The 23,782-nt window shown below is 42.1% G+C and overlaps 1 protein-coding gene across 1 annotated transcript; it reads right to left on the bottom strand.

Moving 5' to 3' along the window:
• Positions 1 to 217: 217 nt before the first annotated feature.
• On the bottom strand, positions 218 to 1,144 carry LOC110541329 (olfactory receptor 5AR1-like). The gene has a single exon (XM_021628098.1). It carries the CDS (start codon positions 1,142 to 1,144, stop codon positions 218 to 220), a length of 927 nt encoding a protein of 308 aa, XP_021483773.1.
• Positions 1,145 to 23,782: the final 22,638 nt, after the last annotated feature.

Raw genomic sequence — 23,782 nt, forward strand, 5'->3', positions numbered from 1 at the left:
AATAACACTAGAAGGTAGACAGCCAAGGAAATGAACTACCAGTCAACACATTGGCTGATAGGTAGACAGCTCCTCTTACCCCTTAAAGAGCAACACAGTAACTATTTTAAAGAGTAACAGGGGCCTTTCTGATGGTCTCCAGGCATTGGCTAGAGGGTAAATTCAATGCAGGTTGGTTTCTGAACCTTCCCATGTCTACATGCCATGGAATTGGGTTCTACGATGGAACATGTGGATAAAGTTTCCTCAGAGCAGCTTTCATGTCCTTGTTTCTCAGGCTGTAGATAAGTGGATTCAGAGTTGGTATGAGGATAGAATAGAATATGGCAGCCATGCGCCCTTGCAGTGGAGAGTAGTGAGCTGTGGGCTGCATGTAGGCAGAACTTCCAGTGCCATAAAATAGGAGCACTGTGGCCAGATGGGAGGAACATGTGGAGAATGCCTTCCAGCAGCCAGCTGCAGAACGAATGTGAACTACTGTATATACAATAAGAACATAAGACAGGCAGGTGAGAGCAAAGCAGGTCATGATGACACAGCCACTGACTATAAAGCCTGCAGCCTCATGGGCTTGGGTGTCACCACAGGCTAGATGCATGAGTGGGGGGATGTCACAGAAGAAGTGATCAATCATGTTGGGGCCACAGAAGGGCAAGGAGAAGGTGTTGACCGTGTGAAAAGTGGAAAAGAGGAGCCCACTGACACAGGCCACCACTACCAGGGAGAGACAGGACTGAGAACTCATGGTCATGCCATATGTCAGAGGCCTATAGATGACTAGACATCGGTCAAAAGCCATGGAGGTGATGAGAAAACATTCTAGAGAGCCAAGGCACACAAAAGCAAAGAGTTGGGATGCACAGGCCAGAAAGGAAATCTCTTTGGTGTCTGTCATGGTAGCCACCAAGGCCCGGGGCAGGGTGGTGGACATAGAGCAGAGATCCACCAGGAAGAGGTGTTTGAGGAAGAAGTACATGGGTGTGTGCAGATGGGTGTCGAGAGTCACAGCCATCATGATAGAGACATTCCCGAGAACCCCAGCCAGGTATATGAGAAGGAAGGTGGCCATGCTCAGCAACTGTAATGCTGGGACAGTGGAGAAGCCCTGGAGAATGAATACAGACACTGCAGAGAAGTTGGCCATAGTGTGTCTCTGGAGAATCAGAACAAGGACAGTGCATGAAGAGAAGAGGCAACCATAGCAAGAACCTATGAGGAAAGGAAGAAAAAGAGGTGAGATGTTTATGTTTATAGCCTTGGTTAGAGATGCTTCTTACTGCGATCAGTGCAGAGATGTATTACCATTGAAAGCACTGACAAATGGATGTGAGTGCCCAGCGGTGGATGGAACATCTGTATTAACTCTCTTGGGGATCAGAGAGCATCATGGAAGAGGGACCAGAGAAAATGTAAGAGCCCAGAGAATGGAAGGAGTACTCTGAAATGCTATGGCATGGCTGTTGCACACATGAACCTACAGCAGCTGTGATTACCCTACGCAAGATCAAGCCAGGTATAATTTCAACATGGATGGGGGCCACTTCTGAGGTCCTACTGCTACCTGAGGAAGTAATGGGAGCCAGTAGTGGTGTGTCACTTTTCTTTGTGGTGTGGTCGCTGGTAGGTTTGCCACACCCTAATAGCTAGCCCTAGACCCATGTACATATGGGCAGCACTAATCGGACTCAGTGGGTTAAGATCAATTAACAATTTTAAAAGGACATGAAGCTGTGAGGAAGGCATGAGGGGCCTTCTGGGAAGGACCTAGAGGAGAAAATGAGGGATGGATAATGATCAACATACATTGTATACATGTATGAAATTTTCAAAAAATAAAAAGCATTGTTTAAAAGGATGGGTTGCCTCTAGAGAGAATGCCCATGTTTCTTCATTAAAACCCTCATGTGTTGCTTGGCTGCCATTGAGATCCCAAACTCAAATACGTACAGAGACACCTTACATGTAAGAGGTGTGGGACGCATTAGGAAATAGTGGAGACTAGAAAGATAAGGATTCTGCTCAAATGAGGCTTTCCTGTTCCAGATCTGTATGTAAAATCTCTTGACTTTCATGTATTCTCAATTAATCAAAATGTGAAAGCCTATGCCTGTTTGGTTGGCTCAATTGTTAAGTGTTTGCTACATATGCATGAGGACCTGAGTTTAGTTCCCAGCACCCACATGAAAATGCTGGTCCAGTGGCATGCATCTCTAACCCCATTCTGGGAAGGTAGAGACAGGCTTGCTGGCTGGTCCATTTAGCTAATTACCATAGTATGTTCAATAAGAGATCCTGTCTCAACAAACAGGGTGGAGAGCAATTGAGGAAGACACCTGACATCTGCCTATGGCCTCTGTTAGTTTAATGCTTTTTTTTTTTTAATTTTATCACATACCCATCTGTCTACTTTGTTTTGTTTTGTTTTGTTTTTTTCTTTGAGACAAGATCTCACATGACTTAGGGTAGCTTTAACTTAATTGTGTAGTGAGGATAACCTTGAAAACCTGATCCTTCTTCTGCACTTCCCTAGTATTAGGACCAAGGGTATGCATGGTTACGCCTAGAGCGTAGGTGGCACTGGATTGAACCCTGGGATTCATGCATGCTACATCACCAGCCTTCCATGTACACTACTAGGCAACTCCCCTTAGGTGGAACACCACGTTTGAGGTCCAATAGTAGACCCCCTCCTCCCAAAACCAGAGATCATTTCTTACTTTTCTCTTTACTCCCTCAGCATCTTTTGTTGGAAGCTGCACCGAGGTGTGTACTTAATCTCTGTTGTTCACCCACATGGTGTGCTGCAGAGACACCAGTAGGCTACCTGTGCTCCACTCCAGAGGCCCCGCCCACTGTAGTCCCTGGGCAGGGTGACTGCCAAACACCACAGTTTCAGCCCAGTGAGCCTTCCTCCCCCATTTGTTCTCGGCTTTCTCCCCACGGACATCTGGGTGACTCACCAGAATCCTGCCAGCTGCTTGGCTGGGACCCTCTGGTTGACCTGTCCAACCCAGCACTCGGTACTGGGTTGTAAAAGTGCTTAGTGAAAGTACTGAGCAAACACCACCATCTGCTCCTCCCTCCGGAGGCTCCTTGCAGTTTCTCTTCTTGCTCTTTTTCTGGGAAGATGCTGCCCTCTTCAAGGATGTGCGCATCTGCAGGAGATGGTGTCCAGGAATAAACTGAGGGAATGCCTTTACTTCAGTGTGATCAGCAGACACCAGCTTCATGTATTACTGTTCAGAGAGACTGAAATGCACACTGACATTCCACAAAAACAAAAACAAAAACAAAAAAACCCTGACTGGTGAGAGAGAACTCAGTGGGTAAAGGTGCTTGCTTCTAATCCTAACAGCCTGACTTTGAACCCTGGGAATCCCATGGTGGATGGAAACCCACAAATTCACTTCACTTGTGTATGTAGTGTATAAGTACCTCCACAAAGGACCTCCCTTAACAGTGGACTTGGAAAGGGGCAAGAAGGAGATGAGGGAGGGAGGGTGGGATTGGGACGGAGAGGGCTACGGCTGGGATACAAAGCAAATAACCTGTGATTAATATAAAAATATAAAAATTAATAAAAAGTACCTCCACCAAACACAGTTAAGTAAATAAAATGCAAAAAATAACAACAACAAAACCTATTGGAAGAAATACAGCATCTAGCCAACAGCACCACTGCTTTTTGGAAAAGTTGTGAGATTTGCCTGTGAATTTTCTCTGCAGAAGGGTGAGCCCTAACTGGGGTATTATCACACACACAGTTTGCCTGTTTTTTGTTTTGTTTTGTGTTGTGTTGTTTTCATTTGTGGAAGAAGAGCTAGCAAGGGCATTCTCCCCACCCCCATTGCTATTTGGAGCTCTAGGGAACCTCCAGAACATGGGGAACCTGAGCTTTTCTTTCAGTTAGAGAAATTTATGTTTGTTAAGTTTTTATTGGAGTTGGGTTGGTTTTGTTTTTGCTTTTGTCATTTTTGCATTTTTTGTTTGTCTTGGATTTTTGGATCCTCTTCTTTAAATGACAGGATCTAGCAAAATAAAATACAATAAAAGTTTGAAAATAATCCAAAGACAAATTGTTCAGGGTTCCCAGTTCCACCACTTGCTTGTTACTTAACTGCTCTGTTTTCTTCTTTCTTTACCTGCAGTGCAATGGATTTTAATCTTTTATTACTATTTGTGTGCAAAGTGAGCACACACAGGTGACACAGTGCACCTGTAAAGGCCAGAAAACAGCCTGGGAGAGTCATTTCTCTCCCTCCACCATGTAGATTCCTGGCACTGACATCAGCGTTGGCAGTGAATGCCTTCACCTGCTGAACCATCTTGCTGGCCCTTTGATGTTTTCTTTGAGACAGGGTCTCATGTTCCCTAGGTTAGCCTTGAAATCACTAGCTCAGAGTGTTCTTCAACTCTTGATCCTCCTGCCTTGAGCTTCTCAAGTACTGTGCTTGCAGATGTGCACCACTGTCCTGGTTTTCAGTATTGGATATCGAGCTCAGGGCTTCATGAATGCTAAGCATTGCGAACTGACCCAGTTGCCTTGATGATGAAATGAGGTTAGTTTGTGTAGACATAAGCCACCATGGGCCTTTATTATCTCCATCCAAATGGATAAACTACACCTCTCACAACTTTACAGAGCCACCTCTCCATGGGTGTGACTAGCAATAGCTGTAAGTGGGCAGAGCTGCTAGGTTTGAGCCTCTTCTCATTGGCTAATGAGGTTCGCAGGAGCGTCAATTCTGGGGTAGGTTGAGATGTTGGGAGTTGCCAGTTCATGAAGTCTGATCACTGTGTGTACGTGTGGCATATGCATGTATATGATCCTATGTGTACGGGTGGACAGAGGCCAGAGGTCAATGCTGGGTGCCTCTTTCAGTTCTTTTCACCTCCTCTTTTGAGACAGGATCTCAGTAAACCTGTAGCTCACCAATTTGGCTGTCTAGCAGGCCCCATGATCCTCCTGTCTCTGCCTCCCCAGTGCTGGTGCATGCTGTCCCTTACCCCCAGATTTTTACATGGATACTGCGGGTCTGAATTCAGGTTCTCATGGCAAGCACTTTCTTAGCTTTGCCATCTCCCCAAGCCTGGGTCTCAGAATTCCAAGTGTGGCATTGTCTTAATTCCTGTCTCACAAATGAGAAAGTGGGGTTCAAACAGGAAGAGGGAGAACAGTCCCTGAGCCCAGGCCTCTCTGTCTGCAGAGTTGTGCTCCATCAGCCCAACAAGAACCAGCTAAATGCTCTGGGAGCCCAACTCTCCTCTCAATGCTTTCTACAGCATTTCTTTACTTTCCCACCCACCCTGGGAGGCAGGCATCTTTATCCCCTCTCAGGCAGAAAACAGAGGCAGAGAGAGGTGAAGGAAATTGCTCAAGTTCTCATAGCTACAGCTATGAAGTCCTCTGAAAAAGTCATGGATATTCAAGAGCCTTTGGACCATTTGACCTTGCAGACAGATGGAATCTTGCAAAGAGCCAACATTATCGTAGACTATCTCTAGGCCCTTCTTATAGTTAGTATCAACCCCTGCATCCAACATTTTCCTTATCAGACAGAACTACAAGACAAACTACTCCAGTACTCAGGAAATAGATGTGAGCAGATCAAGAGTTGAAGGCCAGCCTCAACTCTATTTTGAGTTTGACTGAGGCCTGCTCAGACCACAGGAGATCCTGCCTCAATAAACCCCACAAACTTCTTGAGTTTTATGCTCAGCCTAACAGACCACTAGTATCTGAAGCCTATGGAAGAGATTCCACACCTAACTAGCACACCTATATGATAAATTCACTTTTGACTCACTTTCGTTGTGTGACTATAAAGATCCTGTAACTTCCACAGAGGGAACATGTCCTTCAGGATAAAGGATAACTTGAATCTCCGTTCCTGAGTGATGATATTTGACTCAGAGTAAATGACCTCCTTGTTCTCTATAAAGCAGGTCAATTTTATGTTGGTGCTGGTGCTAGGCTAAGCCTTCACTGACCCACGCCCACAACCAAAGGTGTACATACTTCTGCAGTCTCAGGCATCCCAGGGGCAAAATTGCAGCTGCTTAGAAATTTGTATCAGGGCAACCTACCTGGCTGCTGACCACTCTCTCCACACAGTAGGTGAAGCTGAACCCTGTTTGGTGCTGGGTGAGGCTAGTGGGAGGCAAGTTCCTGGGGGTGGGATGTGGGGAGGTGCGGTTTGGGTACAGATACAACATGGGAATTTCTTACTCAAGGATGAAGCCACTTTTTAAGCTATAGCAAAGACGGCTTTGGGGATAGACCAGGTCTGCTTAATTTCTTGAGGCTGGCTCTGAGCCACAGCTCCACCTCTAGGTTGTTTCTTTTGGATTTTTCCTGGGAGTTTGCCCAAGCTTACCTCTGGGACCTTGTGTCCTGTGGTGGTTCCAAGTTCTGAGAATGAGGCTCTTTGGGAGGCAGGAGATCAGTCCTGGCCCAAGGTGTGACCTGGCTAGAATATTCTGGTAATACTCAATGATAGTGAACATTCTGATACTATTTACTATTTTGGCTTTATAGGTACTTTGCATTTAAAACTGTCTCAGACAGATACTAAACAGGAATCACACATAGAAATACCTTTTTTTTTTAACTGCTGCAGATACCTCCATGCTGTAGATAAGGAATTAAGGTGTACATTCTCACATCAGTGGACTTTTAGGCTGTTTTCAACATTTTCCCAAGGCTAATGGTTCTGAAACTGCCATTCTTTTTTTTTCTTTCTCTTTTTTTTTAATTTTTCATCAATTACACTTTATTCATTCTGCATCCCCCCATAAGCCCCTCCCTCCTCCCCTCCCAATCCCACCCTCCCTCCTCCCTCTGCTTGCATGCCACTCCCCAAGTCCACTGATAGGGGAGGTTCTCCTCTCCTTTCTGATCTTAGTCTATCAGTTCACATCAAAAGTGGCTGCATTGTCCTCTACTATGGCCTGGTAAGGCTGCTCCCCTCGAGGGGGAGGTGATCAAAGAGCAGGCCAATCAGATTATGTCAGAGACAGTCCCTCTTCACATTACTATGTAACCCAACTGGACTCTGAACTGCCCTGGGCTACATCTGTGCAGGGGTTCTGGGTTATCTCCATGAATAGTCCTTGGTTGGAGTATGAGTCTCTGGGAAGTTCCCTGTGTATAATTTAATCTAATAATGACATGGTACTTCTAGGCTTTCTATAAGTATAAACGTGCTCTTGTGGGAACAGTTGATGCTGCTGAATGCAGAGACTACTGAGTGCCTGGAATGTTGCTGAACTGACAAGTCTTGATTGTTTCATGCAGCTGATGAAACTGCCATTCTTATATCTTTCCCAAATATCTTAGGTGGAGAGATGGTTCACTGGTTAAGAGTTCTTGCTGCACAATCATGAGGAGCAGAGTTCACATTCCAGCACCCATAAAACAAACCAGACATCCTCTTATACACCAGCCCCAAGTATGATATGGGCAGAGATGGGAGCTTGCTGGGGCTTGATGGCTTCTGATCTAGCAGAGAAAATGCAAGGCCTACATTCAGGGAGAGACCCTGCCTCAATAATGGCGAATGATAGAGGAAAGTACCCAATACTCTCTTCTGGTCTCCACATACCCTGGTATATCCACCTACTCACACATAGATATTTTAAAATAAATACCTTAGGTTTATATATGTATATGTGTATAGATGATATATAATATATATGTGTGTATAATATATAATATACATTTAAAAAGATATACACTTATATATTATGTATTCTATAATTATAATATAAATAATATATTTTATAATGTAATTATATAATTATAACAAACCACATATTATAATGTATAATACAAATATTAAAATATTATTTATATTATATAGCACACATATATTATAATGCATATATTACATAGTTTATATATTATATAAATATGCTTATATATTATATGTAAATAATATTTGTAATATATATTACAATTAAAATATGTTATACATTATATGTATATATACTTAATATATATACATATATAAACTTAAGATGTTTATATACATATGTTTACTCATATATCAAGTCTTAAAAATAAACATCTTAGGTTATATATTTTTAAGTATGTTCAACAAATTTCTTTATGAATATTTAGTTTAATTTTTGTTTGTTATTACACTGTAAGTTTGGTTGCTTTTATAAATGACATCTTATTTTCAAGACATTTTCTCATTGATTACAGTAGAGAGTCATATATATTATTGATCTTTGTGTTTTATCTTACATCTGTTTATTCCATTATTATTTTATTTTTCTATTTTCATCTATGTGTGGTGTATGCACATATGTATACATGTTTTTGTGTGTGTGGCCACATGTGTGTGTTTTTGCATGTGTATGCCTGCATGTGGAGACCTCAGGTTGATGTCTAGAATCATTATCAACAGCTCTTCCACCTTATTCACAGAAGCAGAGTCTTTCAGTCAGACTCAAAGCTGGTCCTTATGTCCAGTCTTACTAGCAAACTTGCTCTGGGGAATCCATTGTCTCCACCTTCTAAGGCAGGCCACCACACCCATCCACATTTACCTGCTTTCTGGGGATCTGAACTCATACTTGCCTGGCAAGCCTGTATATATTTAGAAGATGAAACATATTCTCTTTATATATAGGCATATTTTTGCCCAATAAATTGGAATTGGTGGATCAACAGGTGTGTACACTTTGTTCCTGGGAAATTATTCAACTCAATATAAATGAGCTTTATCAATGTATGTGAGTTATGTGTATGAGCATCAACTTTTGTCTTTATGAACTAACTGGATAATTTTTACACTCATTATCACCCAGTGGCCAAAGAATCGTCTTTTTTGTTTTAGTTTACATTTCCATATTGCAATGGCTTGTGTCTGTTTTAACTAGACAGGATCTAGTATCACCTTGGAGGCAAATCTCTGCGCATATGTTTGAGGGAATCTCTAGAGGTAGTTAACCAAGGTGAGAAGAGCCATTCTATGGGCTGGGATCCCAGGCTGTACAAAAAGAAAAGTTGCTGAGCCCCATCTGTTGGTATAATATTGTGGAATGAACAATTTACCCTTGTTCATTCAAATGCTGATTTCTCTCCCCCACTATCTGGTTTCAATCCAGACATTGTATCTCGATGCTTATTCTAAGCATCACCTGTCTCAAGTTTGTGTAAACACGCCACCATTTGTTCTCTGTGTTGTCAGTTAAAACAACCAGCCACAACGCTGAACAATGGAGAGAATAGGGTGGAACATCCTGGTTCAGGAGGGAAAGGAGAAGGAAGCAAGGAGGGAGGGGAGGGGAGGGGAGGGGAGAGGAGGGGAAGGGACGGGAGAGGAGGGGAAAGGAGGGGAGGGGAGAAGAGAACCTGCAGGAGAGGTTGGAACCAGGTGGAGAGATGAACAGGACCTAAGATATGACTAAAAGCAAGTATAATGGGTGAAATCTGAATGGCAGGAAACTATGCAGGCTTGGAGGTTTAGGATGAAGTAACTATTGCCCAGCATTGTGCTCTAGGTTAATTAAATAAATCCCAGTCTCTGTGTGGTGATTTGGGTATACAGCTTGTTTAGGAATAACCGCTGCTTAACTAAAAGGTATATCAACAGTAAATATTTATACCCTCAAGACCCAGCATTCATTTCTTCTTCCTGACTGCAGATGTGATGTAACCAGCTGTTCTCCCTTCTGCTCCGATGATTTCCCTGCCATGTCATTCTGGAGGGTGTGTGTGGCCATATCTATTTTTTACGATTTATCTTTTGGGTATGTACACTTGTATACACATGTGTGTGTGGTATGTGTACCTGTATGCCTGCACAGGCCAGAAGAGCACAACAGATTTTATCACCCTCTGTTCATTCCTTTGAGGCAGCATCTTTCCCTGAATCTGGAGCTTGTGTTTACTTACCTAAGCTGGAAGCCATCAAGCCCCAGCAATCTTCCTGTGCCTGGAACTGGGGTCACAGGCGTGTATGGGATGCCTGCCTTGTTTCATGAGTGCTGGGATCCAACCTGTGCTCATGATGGTAGAACAGTGAACACTTAACCACTGAACAATGCCTCCACTTGTTGTTTTATAAGATGTTTTTTATTTTTATTAATTACAGTTTATTCACTTTGTATCCCACCTGTAGCTCCCTCCCTCTTCACTACCCTCCCTCTTTCTTCTCATGCCCCTTTCCAATTCCACTGAAAGGTGAGGTCCTCCTCCCCTTCCATCTGACCCTAGTTTATCAGGTCTCATCAGGACTGGCTTCATTGTCCTCCTCTATGGCTTGGCAAGGCTGCTCCCCCGCTCAGGGGAAGATGATCAGAGAGCCAGCCACTGAGTTCATGTCAGAGACAGTCCTATTCCCATTACTAGGGAACCCACTTGGACACTGAGCTGCCATGGGCTACATCTGTGCAGGGGTTCTAGGTTATCTCCATATATCTCCGTATCTCCAACCATACTCCTTGGTTGGAGTATCAGTCTCAGAAAAAAACAAAAACAAAAACAAAAACCCTGTGCCCAGATTTTTTGGTTCTTTTGCTCTCCTTGTGGAGCTCCCATCCCCTACAGGTCTTTCTATCTCCCCCCCTTCTTTCATAAGATTCCCTGCACTCTGCTCAGAGTTTGGCTATGAGTCTCAGATCTGCTTTGATACCCTCCTGGGTAGTCTTTCAGAAGCCCTCTGTGGTAGGCATTTGTCCTGTTCCCTGTTTTTGCCCTCTTCCAATGTCTATCCTGTTTGCCTTTCTGAATGAGGATTGAACATCTTACCCAGGGTCCTCCTTCTTGCTTAGCTTCTTTAGGTGTACAGATTTTAGTATGTTTATCCTATATTATATGTCTAATATCCACTTATAAGTGAGTATATTCTTAAATTCTTTTATTAGTGAGACTCAGAACCGCAAGAGAAGAACCCAATTGTATGTGTTTGATACGAAGTTCAGCGCGGTAACATGCCCTTGATGGGCTTTTCTGAGTAGGACATAGCCTGAATGGTAGTTTTAAATACCTGCTTGAATTACAATCTGGAGACAAAAACATAAGAAGATGTGGTATAAACTTGAAAAGTCTTGTTATTGACGTGGGAGACAACAGCAATAACACGCATGGCAATAGTGAACATATGATGTTTATCTGTGCCCTGTACCTATCTATCTGTCATCTCTCTCTCTCTATCTATCTATTCTCTATTTCTATCAATTTATCTATCTTCTGCCTATGAATCCATCTGTATTCTACACATTGCCTGTCCTGGGGTTTCTCTTTTAAACTCTCATTTTTTTTCTATTTACCTACCATCTATCTATCTTCTATCTATATATCTACCTCTCTTCTATCTTCTATCATTTATGTGTCATCTATCTACTTCCTAGTATCTTCTGTATTTCTATCTATGTATCTATCTACATTCTAGTTATCCATATTGTATCTACCTATTGATTTATCTATCTTATATTTCTAACTTCTATTTATTTCCCGTCTACCTACCCACATATCTTCTATGTATATACCTTTGACATCGGTCTATTTCTATCTCTTCTACCTATTTATCTTTCCATCTGACATCTAACTATTCACTGCCATCTATGTTTTATATATCCATCTATCTATCATCTACCTACCCCTATTTGTCAGTCTATCCAACTATTTGTCTATCACCTATATACTCTTTAATATCTATCAATCTATCTTTCTATGTGGGTGTATGTATGTATGTATGTTTGTATCTCTCTGCCTATCTTATGTATCTATCTGTCTACCACCTACCATCTATCATCTATCTATCTTGCAATTTATATCTAGCTCCATCTATCATCTATGTATGCATGCATGTATGTAACTATATATCTGGCTTTTTTAAATTTAATTTAATTTTATTAATTACACTGTATTCACTTTGTATCCCCCCATAAGCCCCTCCTTCTTCCAATTCCAGTCCCACCCTCCCTCCCCCTTCTTCACACATGCCTCTCCCCAAGTCCACTGATAGGGGAGGTCCTCCTCTCCTTCCTTCTGATCTTAGTCTATCAGATCACATCAGGAGTGGCTGCATTGTCATCTTCTGTGGCCTGGTAAGGCTGCTCCCCCCTCAGGGGGAGGTGATCAAAGAGCAGGCCAATCAGATTATGTCAGAGGCAATCCCTCTTCCCATTACTATCTAACCCACTTGGACACTAAACTGCCATGGGCTACATCTGTGCCGGGTTCTAGTTTATCTCCACGCCTGGTACTTGGTTGCAGTAGGAGTCTCTGGGAAGACCCCTGTGTATCTGGCTTTTATGTATCTCTGTATCTTTATACTATCTATATACCTATCTTTTATCAGTCTGTCTATCTATCTCTATCTACCTATTTATCTATAGTCTTTCTTTGTGTATATGCATGATCTATCTATCTGTATATCTATGACTTTCTTACCCAGCTATCACTGTATCTCCTTTCAATCTAACAAGAACTCACTGAGGTATGCCTTACCATATCCTCTTTTCACAGATTAGCATGCTGAGACACAATTTTTTTTTTGTCCAAAGCCACAGGGCTAGCATGTAGGAAAGCCATGATTTGAACTCACTCATCTCTCTCTACCTTTAGCCATCATGGTTTAGTGCTGGAGGTGAGCTTTGGGCTTTCATCCTAAGTGCATGATGGATAGTGATATTTATTTGCACACACACACACACACACACACACACACACACACACACACACAAACTCAAAGGAAGGGAATATTTGGAGACATAAGACCTGTTTCTGCCTCAATGTGTTAGCTGTGAGATGTTTGTTAGACTTCCATTTGGAAACTCTTGAGGAGGTTTAGGAACCAGGAGGAGGTGATTACTGGAGAAGATAAATAGATAGGTGTGATGATAGAAAGACAAACAGACAGAGATTCAGAGAAGCCACGAGTAGAACATCGATGAACTAAAGTCACAGGACTGAGTGAAGTTGGTCCCAGCGCCCCCAGGGATTCATTCTTACTCCAGTGTGATATCTTCAGCATTGACACCCAGGTTGACTATTATACTCAGTATCTACAGAGAGGTTTGATAACTCAAAGAACACAACACAAGCACCGCAGGGCTGATTGCAGCAAACTTCAAACTCTGAATCCCCTAATGCCTGGTGAAATTCTTCTCACCTGCTCTCACAAGTTGGCAATTCCAAGAGCCCCAAGTCAGTTTAGATTAACACAACAAACCACTCTCCTAAAGCTAAGAAGTCTCATTAAGTTGAAACTCCTGGTGGCTTCCCAAGGGTGAGAGCTCTACTAGCTTACTGAGCACCCACAAGGTCTCCTCCCATGGGGCTGGAGTAATTGGCTTTCCATTTCATCTAGGGTAGCCTCTAGAGGTGAGGTCTCTGTGCTTGTTAAGAGCAGGCAAGCCCAGACTGGTCTGGGAATTGCAAGGAAACTTTTTGACTGGCTAAACTCATTAGCAAAGAAGCCAAGGAGGGATGAGCCTCTCCCAGGGTAGCAAGCCTGGCTCTGTGCTGAGGAAATGCACCCTGGAGCTGCCAGAGAGGAAAAGACTATATTGGCATGCCCTGCTACAGCTGCTGCTTAGCCGCGCGTGTCTTGGCTCCACAGGAAACTAGCTTTTTGTCAAATAATAGTGCCAGTGAGGGCAATGCTTCTCTACGTCTTCAGTGCCTGAAACAGTGCTTTCAGAACCCACGCAGCCAAACATTGGCTGAATGATTGAAAGGATTTCTTTTGGATGTTTTCTTGGCAGCAATAGTTTACAGTCTGAGGTGACACTATCCATCAGGGCACCCTTGGTGATGCTGGAGAACATTTTTGGATGCCACAATAGATGGGGGATAGCAAAATTTAATGTGTATGAGCCAGAAATTCTGCTTAGCACCCTACAACACAGGACAGCCCCTCACTGCAATGAATGTGCAGAACCCCAAATGCCAAGGTTACGAAGCACTGGCTCACTGATTCCTAATGGGCCTGTCTCCTGTTCTTCATCTTTCCCCCATGATAAAACACTCTGACCAAAAGCAATTTAGGGAAGGAAAATATTTTTTCTATGCTTCCATGTCATAATTCATCATTTATGGAAGTGAGAGCAAGAACTCAAGGTAGGGACTGAAAAACAGGACTATTTGCTATTCCATGAGGCACTGCCTCTGACCAAGGAACCCAGTTATGGTCAAGAAAATACAGCAGAAGCCAGAGAAGAATGCTACTTGCTAGCTTGCTTGTAGACTAATGCTTTATTAGCGTTCTAATTTTAACCTAGGACTAACTTTCCATGAAATGGTACCTCCCAGTGTGGGCTGAACCCAACCTCAGCAATTAATAAACTAGATAATCTCCTTAGACATTCCCACACATCACTCTGATCTAGACAACATCTCAGCAGAGACTCCTTTCTCAAGATGACTCAAGGCTGTGTCAGGTTGACAGTTAAATCTAGGACAATAACCCACTTCCATATTTGGGAACTCATAATACACAAGGAGGAATAAGAGGTCTGGGAAGATGACTTGATGGATAAAGTGCCTGTTGCACAAGCATAAAGTCCGCAACAGCCAGGTGAAAGCCATGCATAGTGGCCTGTACTTGTAACTCCAGCATAGGAAGGTGGACCTCCAGGGCTTGTGGCCAGCCAATCTAATTGAAACAGATCTCAGATTCCATGAGAGATGCCATTTCAAAACTAATGTAGAAAGTGAGAGAGGAAGACACAAATGTCAACCGCTAGCAAACACACACGAATGAGCATACATGAATATACATGTGTTCCTATATTCATATACAACATGAGAGAGAGGAAACAGAGACAGAGAGACAGAGGTGATTGAGAAGCCGAACAAAGAGGCTTGGAGATGACTAAGTCAGTAAAGTGCTTGCCTTGCAAGAATGAAGATCTGAGCTACCTCCCCCCATCACCTTATAAAAAGTTGACCACAGCAGCAAGCACTTGCAATCTCAGTGTTCAGAAATCAGAGGCAAGAAGATTCATAGTACATGGTGGCTAGTCAGTCTAGATGAATCAATGACCTCAAGGCTCAGTGAAAGGCCTTGTCTAAAAAAACGAAGGTGGAAAGCAAATGAGGAAGACAGCCAGGGCCTGGAGAGAGGGCTCAGTGGCCAAAAGCTTCTACTGCTTTTCCAGTGGACCCTAGTTCATCTTCTAGTACAAACCATTAGGTGCTTGCAGCTCCAGCTCCAAGAGATCTGACACCCTCTTCTGGCCTCTGCAGGTACTGCACACATGTGGATTCATACACACACACTAAAAATATTAAAACTGATAGAAGATAAAAATAAAGTTTTTTTTTTAAGATGCTAAATGTCACCTTCTGGATTCCATGAACACATCTTCACATTCACGCAGACACATAGATACAGAGACACACACACAAAAAAATATGAAAATAAAAATAAATAAATAAATAAATAAATAAATAAATAAATAAATGGGAAACAATCTTTCAAGCAACATGGACAAGCCTGCAGACCCTTATGTTAAGTGAAATAAGCAAGACAGCAATAAAAAAAGAGATACTGGGAGTTATGGACTGGAGAGATGCTCAGTGGTTGAAGTGCTTTCCCCACAAGCATGAGGATTTGAGTTCTGATGCCCAGACCCACATGAATGATGCATGAGCATGGTGGCCCACTTGTAGTTCTAATTTTGGGAAACAGTGGAGTTCTTAGAGCAAGCTTGCTTGAGAAAGTAGGTTTGATTGAGAGACCCTGTGTGCTGGATGCTGTTTTTGTAAATTTAGTATAAGCTGGGATTGTTTGGAAAGAAGGAAGAGAAAAGGCCTTCATCAGATTGGCCTTAGGCAAACTTGAGGGGAATTTTCTTGGTTAACAATTGATGTGGGCAGTCCCAGCCTACAATGGGCAGCGACACCCCTGGGCAAGTGGGCTGAGCAAACTATGAAGAGAAATCCAGTAAGCAGCACTCTTCCACAGCGTCTGCCTCAGTTCCTGTCGCCAGGTTCCTGATTTGCGTTCCTGCCTTAATTTCACTCAGTGTGACTGTGATTGAGAAGTATAAGATGAAATAAGCCCTTTCCTCTCCAGGTTGCTTTTCGTCATGTTGTTTATAACAGTAATAAGAACCTAACTAGGATACCCTACCGCAATGAATAAGTTGGAAGAGGGATTGAAGTTGATTCCCAACATCAGCCTTGGGAATCCACAGGTTCACACACATGGGAACACACACACACACACACACACACACACACACGGCGGGGGGGGGGAGAGGATAAAAAGAACAAGAATAGTTATATTTCAATGCCTCCAAGTAGTTCAACCTCCAAGATTCCTTCTATAACTATATCCAAGAACAACAACGCCCTCTCCCTTGAAACAGGACACTTTATAAGAAAAATGGAGTCTCTGCCTGCATTGAGGTGACCACCTGATGAGAGATGCCAGACTGGAAGCAAGTAAACATATCCGCATAGAACGTGATTAGGTTACTTTTCTCTTGCTGTGATAAGAGACTGTGACCAATTTAACTTAAAAAGAAAACACTGGGCAAACCTCAAAGCCGACCCTAAGTGACACATCTCTCTCAACACAGTCACACTTAATCTTTCCCGAACAGTTCCATCAACAGGGACCAAGTATTCAAACATGTGAGCTCAGGGACCATTTCATTCAAACTACCACACAGTGTTATAGGTACATGTATACAAATAGTATCAATCACTAATCCTGCCGATTGAGCAATTAAGTGACTTGGTACCAACTAGTTCCCTTGACTCTCATAAGAACCCTCTGGAGACAGGTTCTTCTAGAACTCTCAGTGCTCAGAGATAGAAGTTCAAGTACAGTGCCCTGCTTTATTCTCCACAGGCTCACAAGTGAATACTAAGTCACCAGGCAGTGGCACTGTTTGGGAACGTTCTGGAAACTCCTTCAGAAAGTGGTGCTTTCCTGGAGGAAGTAGGTCACTGGAGACAGACTCTTCATAATATTTTGTCCCTAGCCTCTTCTCATTTCCTACACTCTGCAAACAGTGATATACTGACTTTTTCTTTTCCTATTTACATTTCTTTTATTTTCTTCTCTTATTGCCCTATAAGACTTCAAGAACTATAATGACTGGGAGTGGAGAGTGGCCACCTTACTTTCTTCCTGATCTTAGTGGAAGCGCTTTGAGTTTTTCCTCTAATTGGCATGTGCCAGCTACACATTTTTGTGTGGACTTTATTATGTTGAGATGTGCTCCCTCCACTATACTCTCCATGGTTATTTTTATGAAGAGATGCTGGATTTTTTCAAAGACTTTTTTTCCATCTGAGATAATTGTGTGATTTCTGCTCTTGAGTCCACTTACGTAATGGATAATATATATTGATGATGGATAACATTTATTGAATCATCCCTGAATCTCTAGAATGAAGCCAACTTGACTGTGATACGGTTCTTTTTTTATATGAGCTTGGATTCAGTTGCTAGTCCTCCCTGTTTATATGATCACTGAGCCTTTTGGCATGTGTTATACAGTTAGTGACTGCCTTTCCCTCCCAAGAAGCACCATGAACAAATTCACTCTCTTCTCACAGATTCTATTTCAATAGATATCTTTTGTTTTTGTTTTTCCCAAACATGTCTGATGGGCAGATTGTCATTTTGACATAACCTAGAACCACCTGGGAAGAGAGTCTCAATGAAGTTTTGTCAACATTGGGTTGGCCTGTGTGCATGTCTGTAGGGTTTCCAAGTTAATTGATATGGGAAGACCCAGATCATTATGGGTAGCATCATCCCCTAAGCAGTTGGCGTAGAACTGTGTAAGAGTAGAGAAATCAAGCTAAGCATAAACAAGCATGCATGCATTTATTCTTTCTTCTTGTTTGTGATTGCAACCAACTGCCTCAAGTTCCTGGCACCTTGACTTCCCAACAATGATGGACTATAACCTAGAACTATGAGCTAAAATAAATCCTTTTTCTCTCCGTTGCTTTTTGTTAAAATATTTTCTCACAGCAACAGAAATAGAACCAGAATGCCATCTCGCCTTTCCAAACTCTAGTGCAAACTGCCAGAAAGACATAGTCTTCATTCCTCAGAGCTTAATACAACTGATTTCTGGGGAACAGTCTCCAAACTCAACCAGAATCCTCCATGCTCCTGTCTCTGAGCTCTTCATTATGTTACAGAGTTAATGACTGGCATCTCCTCCTCAAGAACAAAGCAGCTCCAGTTGTCTCCTGTTCATAGATTCTATATCAATAAGCGTTTTTATTTTCTTTCTTAGTATGTACAGTAAGTTTTCATTTACTTATTTATTTTTATAGTTAGGGAACTGTGCCAAAGTGCACACATGGAAGTCAGAAATACAATTTGCAGGAGTCAGTTCACTCCTTCTACTGTAAGGACCCTGAAGCTCTAACTCAGGTTTTCAAGTTGGTGGCAAGTGCCTTTACCCACTGAGATATCCTACCTACCAGTGTAACACGTTTATTTGCTATGGTGAACATTTACCAGTTTCCTCTTGAGAATCTATTCTCCACTGTTGATGTCATATTTTTCCTTCCACCCTTGGTCTGTATGGTCTTATTGTTAAGCTCAATTTTCAAGCATGATGATTTGAGGGATGAAGATTGTGACCTCACTGTGACCTCAACCAATCAGAATAAGAAATGTAGTGTCACTGCTCAAGTCAGCCAGTCAGGATCAACGATGTTAGTTCAGGGGATCATCTTCAGCCAATCAGCAACAAAAATGTTGATTAAGGGATCAATGTATGGCTTCAGCCTCAACTATTCATGATCAGAGAAGTTGGCTCAGGAATAGAGGGTTCTTTACCATTGATCAGCCTCAGTGAATTATCTTTGCTATGTTTATTCATTTACTATATTTATTCTGTCATTCATTTTGCTTTATTAAAGAAATACTAAAGTTGACAAAAATTGTATATATCGATGATACACAGTTTAATGCTTTGATATTTATAGGCTTGGTGGAACAGCTAAATAGAACTATTTAACAAATATTTATCTATCATACTTAGAATAATGACACTTAAATATATTTCAGTAATTTTCCTTACATTTATTTACTTGTGCATTATGTGAGGTATGTGTGTGTACAAGGAGGTTAGAGAACAGCCCACTAGAGTCAGTTCACTGCTTCTACCATGTGGATCCCCAGGACTGAAGTCAGGACATCAGACTTGGCAGCAAGTGACTTTACCCACTAATCTATCCCACTGGCCCTATCTCAGTAATTCCTCCTGCCCAAGTGAAATGTTCCATCCTTTGAGCCAAATCTCAGTATAAGAGCCATTCCATTCTGTGTTTCTGTGGGCTCTTCCTTTTAGACTCCACTTGTAAGCGAGATGTCACAGTATTGTCTTTCTGGGTCTTCTGCTTTCTCTTTATGTCATGTCCTGGTTCACACATGTTCTTGCAGGTGTGTATTAGGTGCAACTTCAGGGAGGAAATACTTACTCTTGGATCATGGTTTCAGTGATTTTTTTTCACCTAGCATGGTGGGCTCCATTGTTTCTGGGCCGGTGGTGAGACAGGACATAAAGGCAGTGCAAGCATGTGGTAGAGCTTCTTAAACTTATGGTGGACAAGAAGCAGAGCCTGAGTTAGGTATTGGTGGCCAGGTACAACTTTAAAAGGTACACTCTCCAGTGACCTGCTCCTCCAGCCAGATCTCATCTCCTAAAGTTTCCACCACTTCCCAAAGTAACTCCATCAGTTAGGTAGCAATTCAACTCATGAGCTCACTAGACACATTTAATATTAAAACCATATTAGGCTCAATGTTACCCTGTTGTATGTACATGCCATTTTTTATGCTTTTATCTATTAGTGGACACATGCCTCCTGGCTATAGATGACTAGTGCTTCAGTAACATGGGAGTGCAGGTACCTCTTCAACATGCTGATTTCACTGCTTCTCTTATCATGTATGTGTGCAGTGTTCATATAGCATGGGTGTGCAAAAGTAACACTCACCTGTGCATGTGCTTGTGGAGGAAAAAGGTTGGCTTATATCACTCTCCACCCTGTTTTTAACTATTTAATTGATTGATTTATTGATCGAGGAGCAGAGGTATGTCATGGCACATGTATGTGTGGACAAAAGACAACTCAATTCTCTTCTTTCACCATGTAGCTTCAGCAGATCAAACTCAGATCATTGGGCTTGGCCATGAGTGTCTTCACCCATGGACAGTTAATTCTTGATACAGACATTTAAAATAATGAAGCTTTGATTTTTGTTTTTGTTTTTATCTTTACCTCAGTCATCCTGCCTGCCAATGACTGAGGGGGGTGGAGCTAGGTGTGGTGGTGCACACCTGTAATCTCAGCACTCAGGGAGGCATAGGCAGGTGGATCTCTGTGAGTTCAAGGCTAGCCTGGTCTACAAAGCAAGTCCAGGACACCAAAGGCTATACAGAAAAACCTTGTCTTGAAAAACTAGAGAGAGAGACAGAGAGACAGAGAGAAAGAAAGAGAGAGAGGAGGGTTCTGACACAGAGCCTCAATATCACTGATACAGCTATTCCAAAGACCATGTGTTTCATACAAAGGCACCATGTGCCTTTGCTTCTTTGTGCTTATTATATATTCATAGCTCCAGTAGGATTCTCTGCTTCTGTCATGTGAGTCCTAGAGATTATCAGGCTTCTTGCTAAGTATCTTTACCTGATTAGCCATTGCTCCATCCCTTGGCTCAACTTTTTTGTTGGGAGTGGGGCCTTTTTTTGTACATAGACAATTATTTTTCAATGATGGGGTAACCCAGCCTTTCTGAGGCCCCTAGTCATGTATCAAACTAGATATTCCACATAATCTTAGCCCATTTTAGACAAGATTTACAGTATTTTAAAACATTTATTTATTTTTATGTATATGGGTGATTTGTCAGTACCTATGTCTGGTACCCTAGGAGGCCAGAAGAGAGCATCAGATCCCCTGAGACTGGAGTTAGAGACAGTGATGTTCTGTCATGTGGATGCTGGGAATCAAACTTGTATCATTTGGAAGAGGAGCCAGTGCTTGTAGCCAGTAAGCCATTTCTCCAGCAACAAGATTTACTAGCTTAAAAAAAAAGTTTAGTGAGCAAAATAGTCTTCATTATTTTGTCTTCAAAATAGTATTCATTATTCATTGTCACTCTCATTCTGGAAACTCAGAGGGTATTTTAACATGAGAAAATAAAATATGTGCCACTTAACTGCTCAAGGTTTGGGACAAACCCCTCCTGTGTGACATTTATCATGGAGTCACAGCACACTACTCACCCCAGACAGAAAGCCCACAACAGACAAGAGTAACAAGTCTATCAAAACAGAATTTGATGAGCGTATGTGTTTGGGTGAGGGGTTGCTTTCAAAATTGTGGGCGACACTAGACCAATGCATGACTGAAAGGCCTGCCCCAGCTGACATGGTGATTCCCCCAAATCTGTATCCCTGGAGCTCTCTGCAGAGCCTATGACGATCTTGACAGGTCTTGCCTCTATCATTCTGCCATTCACAGTCTTATCTCCCAGTGGTAGATTGTTGCTTCTATAACCTTGAGTAGTCCTTTTGAATCTTGTAAGTTCAGGCTATCCCAGACATGTAAGATTGTTTACTTCCTATGTAAACAATGTATTGTTTACTATGTAGCCAGAGCTGGCCTTGAATTCTCATTTTTTCTACCTTTATTTCCCAAGTGCCAGCATTGCAGGTGTAATCCACCATATACTTCTGAAAAGAGATTGTTAAACTTCAGTCATGTAGAAAATGCCTCTAGAAGTCTTTCAGAAAGAACCTAGTAAGATCATTCTAAAAACAGGTTTAATTTTAGATCAAATCAGGCTTAATTTGGAGCCTGACACAGCTTTATTGAGGTATCAGAGGCTGATAAAAGTTTTGTGTACTCAAAGCACATAACTTTTAAAAATATTTTTATTTATTCTTTGACAATCTCAACATATACTCAGTAGATCTTGATCATATCCATCTCCAACTCCACCCCTCCCACTCCCTTCAGTCACCCACCACATGCACCCCTTATTTAATCTCTTCTCCTTTTTTTTCTTTCTAAACTCAGAGTCCAATTAGTGTTGCTTGATTGTATGCTGACTGATTTAAGGAATATAACTTGAGGCCTTGTTATATGCATACATTATGGTGGTTGCCACAATTGCATTAATTAACATATGCATCTTCGTTGGCTTACTTAAAAAAAAAGAACTCTTTTATTTACATTTCTTATCTTTTTCTCCCTACTCTACTCCAGTCCCTTCTTATACTCCACCACCAGGCAGGAGAGAGAAAGGGTTGGTGGAAGAGGGGGAGTAGTTCTTTCTTAGTTGCTTCCTGCTGGTCAGGGTCATCAGGTTTCTTGGAGCTAGTCTAATCTTCGTTTCAGGAGATCTCCATCTTCTTCTTTCACAACAGCAACCAAGAGCAGCAAGGGGGAAGCAGAAGCAGCCTTGTTCTTTCTCCCTTTTCTCACTGTCTGGGCTCTGGCATTTATTTTGTCTCCAGAGTCCTCAAATTTAAACTATCTATAGCTGGCAAACTTCTCTCAGAACCAGCATAAGGCTAATAGTCTGCTGTGGACCATCTGAATCAGTCCCACATCCCACACTTGGGACCAAAACAAAAACATGTTTCTAGCCACAACACATCATCACTTGTGCATCTGTTTATGTGTGTGCCGCACTTGTGGTACAGACGTTTATCTACATGAGCCTCTTAGCACATTTTGAGTTTACAGTACTTCATTTTTAACTGTAGTATCACACTGTGCAATCAACACACAGAACACATTTTCTGTTGAAGTATGAATGACTCCTCATATCCCATTATTTTCCCCGTGCTGTGGACCCTGGAAAGCCCACTTTTTACTTTCTGCTTCTATGAACTCAATCTTTTCCAATTCATCACCGTGTGATAATGCAGCCCTTGTTTTCCAGTGACTGGCAGGTTTCACTTACCATAATGTCCTCAAAGGTCAATATTGCTGTTGCAGAGAGAGCATTTAAACTCCATTTAACCATGCATCTATCCAAGTACTTTGAGTTCAGTTGTCTGAAATGTCTAGTTATAGGCCAATGAGGTGGCTTGGTAGGTAATAGTGTTCGTCCCGTGTGTGAGGACCTGAGTTTGATCCCCAGAACCAACGGGTGGAAGAAAATTGACTCCTAAAAATTGTCCTCTGACCTCCCCGTGCCTTTTCCTCCTCTTCTTCCTCTTTCTCCACTTCCTCCTCATTCTCTTCCTTTTCCTCCCCTTCCTCCTCTTTTTTCTCCTCCCCCTTTCTTCTCCTCCTCTACTTTAGACTCTACCTTTTTTTCTCCTCTTCATATCCCTCAATTTTTCCTTAGAGCTATCCCATCATATCACTCTGCAAAGAGCTATTTTTACTTAACTAAACATTTTGGGAAATCCTCATTTTTCAATACACAAAGATCTCTACAGTGTTTCCTATAGAGTGAGTGAATTATTATAGTGTACCCAGCCAATATCAATGTATAATTCCAATGTCAATATTGCTATTGGTATTCCGTATACATCCTTCCATGTCCCTACCTACCCCACCACGTGAGCATTTCCCTTGCCTGGTACTGAGATGAGTTATTACTGCCCAGCTACCAGAAATGCTCATCCTAACATTGATTTGATTCTCTCAACTTTCTCCCAAGGGAAATCCTGACGCTCCTGCCTTGGCAGTAGGAGGGGATTCATCCCTTCAGACCCCTGCCAACAGCATGCATTCTCTCCATGGAAGGAGCTTTCCAGTTTACAGAGGTGACTCAACCCACCTGTGCCATGGATGGAAGAAGGAATAGAA

This window comes from Meriones unguiculatus, chromosome 1 (assembly GCF_030254825.1).
Source record: "Meriones unguiculatus strain TT.TT164.6M chromosome 1, Bangor_MerUng_6.1, whole genome shotgun sequence".
In the NCBI taxonomy this organism is placed as follows: domain Eukaryota; kingdom Metazoa; phylum Chordata; class Mammalia; order Rodentia; family Muridae; genus Meriones; species Meriones unguiculatus.